Source organism: Berghia stephanieae, chromosome 15 (assembly GCF_034508935.2).
Source record: "Berghia stephanieae isolate SIO BIC M18660-M18661 chromosome 15, UCSD_Bste_1.3, whole genome shotgun sequence".
NCBI lineage: Eukaryota > Metazoa > Mollusca > Gastropoda > Nudibranchia > Aeolidiidae > Berghia > Berghia stephanieae.
Genome location: NC_088374.1, coordinates 25,151,566 through 25,159,065, shown reverse-complemented (window position 1 = coordinate 25,159,065; position 7,500 = coordinate 25,151,566). Strand labels below are relative to the sequence as shown.

Genomic DNA, 7,500 nt, shown 5'->3' with positions numbered 1-7,500 from the left:
ATGGACAGGATGTTAGTGCTCCTCGGCAAACACAAGCCATGTCTCCTCTTCAGATAGTTATTCTTAAGACAACTGCCAGCAAACATCAGACTTCCATTAGCAAACTCGTCCAACCTGGATGATTACAGGCACTTCCCAGAGAAGCTGACAATTTTTTCTACGCTGCTCACTCAAACTCGAACTCCTTTTCAATTTCTCATACTACGTGTGAAGTTGACACACCAACCATGACCAGTGAAATAGATTCGCTCTGCTGGTACCATCAACGGTTTGGTTCAAATGCCCGTCGATGTGCACAAACATGCAAACTCTTCAATTCATTCAAGAAAAACAAGAAGAATCAGGGAAACGCCAAGCCGGGTCAACAGTAAATTCTGCTGTCGACCCGGATTCTTACTCAGCCAACGCGCCCACATCAAAAAATCTCCAACTTATCGTCGTCGATGAAAATTCAAACCGACGTTTTTTAGTAGATACTGGGGCTCAAGTATCTGTCACACCCGCCTCTGCACCAGACAAAAGCTTGGGTTCCTCTGATCTCGCATTACAAGCTGCTAATGGTTCTACAATAAAAACATACGGATGCTTCGAAACTAACATATGTATTGGATCGCGTTAGTTCAATGCACGACTTATCAAAGCTGATGTCAAGCGTTCCCTACTTGGAGCAGATTTTATACGTCATCATAATCTGCTTGTGGATATTCGTGGTCGACGCCTTATCGAGGCTGAAACGTTTTCGCACGTACCTTGTTCAGTAAGTTCAGTTTGCGCAAACGCCGAACTCTCACCACTCGAGCTGAACTGCAATACATTCAGAAAATTATTGAATAACTATCCAGAACTACTTCAACCAACATTTTCAACGGCAACTGTGAAACATGGCGTTGAACATTTCATCACAACCAAAGGTCGCCCAGTATTCGCACGTGCTCGTTGCCTGGCTCCAGAAAAACTCTTGTGTGCAAAAAGGAATTTTTGGAAATGGAGAAAATGGGCATAATTCAAAAATCAAAGAGCCCTTGGGCTTCCCCATTACACATGGTCCCCAAGGCTGATGGCACAATGCGTCCCTGCGGAGATTTTCGTCGACTTAACGATGCTACTATACCAGATCGATATCCTGTCCCACACATTCATGATTTTACAGCAAACTTAGACGGTAAGATCATCTTCTCGATGATCGACCTTGTCAGAGGATACCACCAAATTCCAGTCGCTCCAGAAGACGTCCCAAAAAAACGGCAGTGATAACCCCTTTCGGCCTTTGGGAGTTCTTAAGAATGCCATTTGGATTAAAAAATGCAGCACAAGCATTCCAACGTTTAATGGACTCCATTTTACAAGATTTAGACTGCGTATTTTGTTATTTAGACGACATTCTGGTTGCAAGTTCAACTGAGGCAGAACACATGGAACATCTCAAAATCGTATTCGAAAGACTTAGAAACCAAGCCTCGTTATCCGTCTTGAGAAATGTCTTTTCGGTGTGAGATCTCTTAACTTCCTTGGCCATCTCGCATTCTGGATCTGTCCCAATGGCGACAAAAATTGAGGCTGTTAAACAATTTCCACAAGCAAAAACCATCAAGTCACTTCAAGAGTTCCTCGGGATGTTGAATTTTTACCATCGTTTCATTCCGAGACTAGCTGAAATACTTCGACCCCTATATAGTGCTTTGAAAGTCAAAAAACAACGTCAAGCACTTACGTGGACGCAAGAAATGTTGAAAGCCTTTACTGACGGTAAAATGCACTAAGTAACGCTACAATGTTAGGCCATCCTTTCTTGAACTCATCCCTCGCTTTAACGTCTGACGCCTCCCACCAAGCTGTGGGCGCTGTCCTTAAACAACTTAATCATCAAGGTAATTGGGAACCATTGGCATTTATCAGCAGGCAGTTACGTAAACCTGAACAGAAATACAGTACCTTTGATAGGGAGTTGCTTGGCATTCACTTAGCCATCCGTCATTTCCGTTTCATCATTGAAGGGAGACAATTCGCTATTTTTACTGACCATAAACCCTTAATCCATGCCATGTCCAATCAACTGAGTCATGGTCAGCTCGTCAACAAAGGCACTTATGCTGCCATATCCGAGTTCACAACTGACATCCGACACATTTCTGGAAAAAACAACACTGTCGCAGATTGTCTCTCAAGAGCAGTTACAAACTCAGTCTCAATTGGCATCGACTATCAAGCTATGGCGGAATCCCAAGAAAATAGCATTGACATACAGACTTACAAAACTGCATTAACAAGCCTCAAAATCGTCAAAACATCCGTTGACTCGGGTCCAGGGTTAATTTGTGACATCTCAACTGGCTACCAAGACCTATCGTTCCTACCGACTTCAGAAGACCGGTTTTCGAAATTATTCACAATATGAGTCATCCTGGAGTTAAGGCCACAGTCAGACTTATCAGCAAGAAGTTTATCTGGCATGGTCTTAAGAAAGAAATGTCAGCATGGGTTAAGCAATGTCACAACTGCCAATCTTCGAAAATTCAAAAACATATACGAGCACCGTTAGAAACATTCCATGTCCCAGGAAAGCGATTCTCACATATAAACATTGACCTCGTTGGACCATTACCTCAGTCAAAGGGGTTCACCCATCTCCTTGCTATAATTGACAGGAACACCCGATGGCCTGAGGCAATACCGTTACAAACCACAACAACAGAAGAATGTGCAAAAGCCCTGATCTCCAATTGGATCTCGCGGTTTGGTATTCCTGTTGATATAACTTCTGACAGGGCTCACAATTTACATCCACGCTATGGAACCAGATGGCCAGTCAACTTGGTGTGCAGATTCATCACACAACTGCGTATCACCCTCAGTCCAACGGCATGATTGAACGGTTTCATCGGTCCTTGAAATCATCCCTCAAAGCTCGTCTAATAACTCCAAATTGGGTTGATGAGCTACCTTGGGTTCTGCTTGGTTTAAGAACTGCACGTAAGGATGATATCGGTCATTCTTCAGCTGAATTAGTATACGGAGAACCTTTAACAATCCCTGGAGAGTTTATACCTGACCATCCTTCAGACTTCCACGCTGAAGAATTTTTGGCAACCTTTCGGCAAAACGTATCCCTTCATTCACCACGGCCAACACATCATCACGGCTATCATCAAACAAATTTACCCAAGAACTTGATGTCAGCAAAATATGTTTACATCCGTGTTGACACCCACCGAGGACCCCTTCAGAAGCCGTATACAGGTCCCTATGTTGTCATAACCCCTGTAGATAAACAATTCCTGGTCGTTGTTGGTGGCAAAGCAGAACGGATTTCAATCGACGGACTTAAAGCTCCGTTTGTCGATTCTACGCAACCAGTTTCCCTTGCCACCCCATCTCGTCGTGGACGCCCACCAAATACGAAAAGATAGTTATAGAACAGAAACATACAAAACTCCCGTACTGCTTCTGATGATACTAACGTAGTGCCTACTAAGAAGCTATCTCGCTCAGGACGTACCATTAAACGACCTTGGTACTACGAAGATGACTAGTCCGTGTTGGGGGGGGGGGGGGGGGGGGCATGTGTGGCGATCTCCGTTTCCTACGCACTACGAAGACTTACCACATACTGCTGACTGCAAGACTACTCCTACACGCCAGATCAGACAAAAACGTAAACACGAGAGAACTCATTAAATTTATAAAATTCACTACACATTGCTTTCATTGTTTGTTGTTTCCAGTAAAGTAGATGCTACAATGTTTACGTTACTGTAACGAAAGATTCGAACACCATTTGTCATTAAATATTCTTTATTAGGATAGCGTCTCATTTGAAATAGTTTTCTTTATTATTATTATTATTATTATCATTATTATTATTATTATTATTATTATTATTATTATTATTATTATTATTATTATTATTATTATTATTATTATTATTATTATTATTATTATTATTATTATTATTATTATATATTTACAGCATAGTTAAGTTGCTTATCTGATTTTGAAAATGTAAGTTTTGAAAGTCACTGGATATTGACAAAATTCCTACCCCAAACATTGAATCGTGTATACCTTACCTTTCTGGAGTTCCGTCTCCCTGCAGGGGTAGAGGAACGTCATGGAATGCCTTCTTCTCGCCCAAGGGCCATTACCGAGCAGTCGATTATCTTTTTGTCAGTTATTGCCTCCACATTTCCTATCCAGAACTTCCTTGGTTGTACATCTATTGTATGACTTGCATATTTTATTATTAATCATGATGACCATTGCTTCAATGAAAGGAAGGCGTTAGATGATTTCTCTTATTAGTCTTTGTGGTATCATCCATTACAGTTTGGTTCCTTATATTTTTTTCCAGCAATGTGCCAATTGTTCCTCTAACAGTATTAGCACAGTAGAATATAAGAAGAAGAAATGAAGTGAGCAAGAAAGTGCCAGAAGCCAATAGAGAATAAACATTTCGTGGCGGCGATGGGGCTCGAACCCGCGACCTTACTGGTACGACAACTCTGTCTGGCCGTGTTCAACACACACACAAACACCACGAAATTAGTTTGCCAGCATAATTTAAGCTCAATAGGAAATATTCTCGACACAAACATGTAACATATTATAATAATTTATTGACCGTTCCATTTGAAATCTTACAGTTGGGGGAAATGGTTGCAAATGTCAAGGCTGAACAAATTGATACCGTTAGGAACCAGACATGGATGACGAAATACACTAAAGACGGAGTATTGAAGAAGGTAAGATGGAACAACTTGTGGTCTTATGGTATGACTTCACCTTAGGTACTGTTGGTCCCTGGTTTGAGTCGCGTTTTTTCTCGGCGTACGTTGAGTCCTTGGAAAAGGCTCTTTACTAATACCCTTTCAACTCAGATGTGATATGACAGTCACCAGAGTTGTAATTGTCTCAATTGTTTTATTATCTTATAAGCTTAATGTCTTGTGCTCAATGGCGAGTGTTCTTGTTGGTTTGTGCCCTCTCTAAACCGCAATGATCACAATTAGTGATTATTTACCTCTATAAGAGAATAGTTGAATTGTCGACAATGTTACACATAAACTAAATGACTCTCTATAACTCCACTCACACACACATACACACACACACAAACACACACCATACAGCTTAATCATTACACTATACATAGCACACAATAATGAAAATGTTGCTGCTTGAAGCTCGAAGGAAAAAAAACGATAAGTATTGAATTGAAAGCTATAATTTATTTGACGATTCTTTTGTGGGGTATGTTGTTTTTCTTTTTTATTTTCATGCTTTGTCTGGCACCTCTGATACACACTTGTTCAATTCTTTATCTTACACCGGTGCCTGCTCCTTAATTCGAAATAGAAGCTGACATATTATGATAACACGCCACGGAAGATGAAATGTGCGCTGTTGGTGAAAATGATATTTATGAACGTACAACCCTGCTTGCCGATAGAATAGCAGTAGGGCAAAGATAAGCATATACACTCATAACTTTACCAAATGTTGAAGAAAGATTCAAAAACAGTTAGGTAGCAAATCCGTCTTCCTAGATTTCTGGTATAAACCTTCAGTAGATTTTTTCGATTACTACCCTCATAGCATCTATTTTAACCTAAAATTCCATTTTATCACGAATGAAATCCAGAAAGTAACATTTTCTAGCCAATATGTACCTGCAGAGCAAACCTGGGCAGATCTATTCACTAAACCTCTTACAATGACTAATCCCGAGATCTTTAAACCCGTCATTCTGGGAACACATTCAGTGAAATAACAAAAACCATAATTCAGAAAACTTTTATCACTATTCTTGATATAGCATAAACGTTATATGTGTCCTTGTTACTTTCTTGACATGTGTGGAGACATTTGGAAATTATCTTATGTAGTCTTAGGGTAATGGTAGGATAACAGGCGTCCTATTACTTGGAGTGTCTTTTCGACTTTTAAAAAAATCGTAAGGGAGTCATATCTGAATCATTGATTCAATCTCCTCCAGAACATTCAACCTCCCTTCTAATGACCTGAAAATGAATGGATGCTTCGGTTTTGTTGTTGTTTTTTCCCCCTGCCATTGTTCATATTTTCAGTGACTGTTGCCCTTCAATGGAGAATGTGGTTGTCACTGAAGGTGAAACAATGCGGTACATAAAAACTAATGAGCTGCAACATTGAAATACCAGTCTCGCATTTGTGAATTCCAAGTCATTGGCCAAAGAAACGAAACACATCAAAACACATCCACACAATAATACTTTTCTAATATTTCGGCTTGAAAATTTTCTAGTTCATAAATCGAATGTTAACCTCTCCTTATCACCCACAGGAAAATCTTCAATCGTTACGATGCACCGACAATTTTCTCATTCTGATTTCTCTTGTGCGTCACAAAATCAAAAGAACGGCTTTGATAACAGCTCTAAATACTAAACACTGTGTTGTAAAGCTCATTTGTTACTTTTTCGTTTTAGTAAGAAAAGTCTATTCTTGTGGTGAGTGGGACTTAATTTTCGGGGGAAAATCTGAGAATAGCTGGTAAGGAGAGAATCAAAATGGCTTCCATTTTGTCGTTAGTTTCTAAACGTGATACTTTCTACCTTGATGATTTATCAGTTGATTTGTTGTATCGTTTCAGCTCAACACGGTATCAGCAGCTATGGGTGTTCCCGATCCAAACTTTGATGAAGACAGTGTGGAAAAGTTGTACAGACCAGTAAGTTAAATCGAGTTATTTTTCATTGACCAATCAAGCAAAGTCTACATTGAGATCCTGATAATTGGGCTTTAATTGGATGCTACAGGTTATATTTGGATGTCCATTGGACTAGAGATAAATTGAGTTATCTATCATGAGTTAAGTGCCCCTAGCACTAAAAATCCTCTCCAACCTCCCCTATCCCCCCCTTTCTCTCTCTCAATCTCTCTCTATCTCTCTCTCTCTCTCTCTCTCTCATATTTGTTTCTCCTCTATTTATCTTTTTAAAAAATCCCTTTATTCATCCACAACGGGACATATGTCTTTAGGATCTATTCCAAGGAACACTGGAATAACTCAGGCGTCAGCCGCAGTGCAGTGCCGCAATTTGAGCTAGGGCTGGGTGACTTACTCAAGGCCACATAGCACAGCAGCGGGTGATCGAACTCGTTACCTTTTGGGTACGATGCAAAGACCTTACCGCTGAGCCACGCTGCTTCTCTCTGTCTATGCATGTTTGCGTGTGTGTGTGAGTGTACTTGTATATGCTTCTTACTTGGTGAGTAGTAGCAATCAATTTGGTTCATTGAAGTTTTATGCAGGTTTCTTTGGATAATACCCGATTGAAACAGTCGTATTCGTATTTGATTGGTGATTATTTTTGTGATATTTTTGTGGTTTTAGAGAAAGTGAAATGTGAGTTACAGTCATGAACTCAGATTTTTAAACCCTTCTTTTTTTTGCATTGCTTGGTGATCGGGTCACTAAATAGAACGTTTATAATACTTCATACTACTACTTTATAATACTAC

General features: G+C 40.0%; 1 protein-coding gene across 1 annotated transcript in view; it reads left to right on the top strand.

Moving 5' to 3' along the window:
* The window catches only part of LOC144960555 (membrane metallo-endopeptidase-like 1), a 50,056-nt gene that overhangs the window by 32,253 nt on the left and 10,303 nt on the right, over window positions 1-7,500 (top strand). The window contains exons 8-9 of the mRNA XM_078893765.1: window positions 4,641-4,739; window positions 6,629-6,706. Coding sequence (XP_078749891.1) covers window positions 4,641-4,739; window positions 6,629-6,706 — 177 coding nt within the window. The remainder of the gene's footprint in view (window positions 1-4,640; window positions 4,740-6,628; window positions 6,707-7,500) is intronic.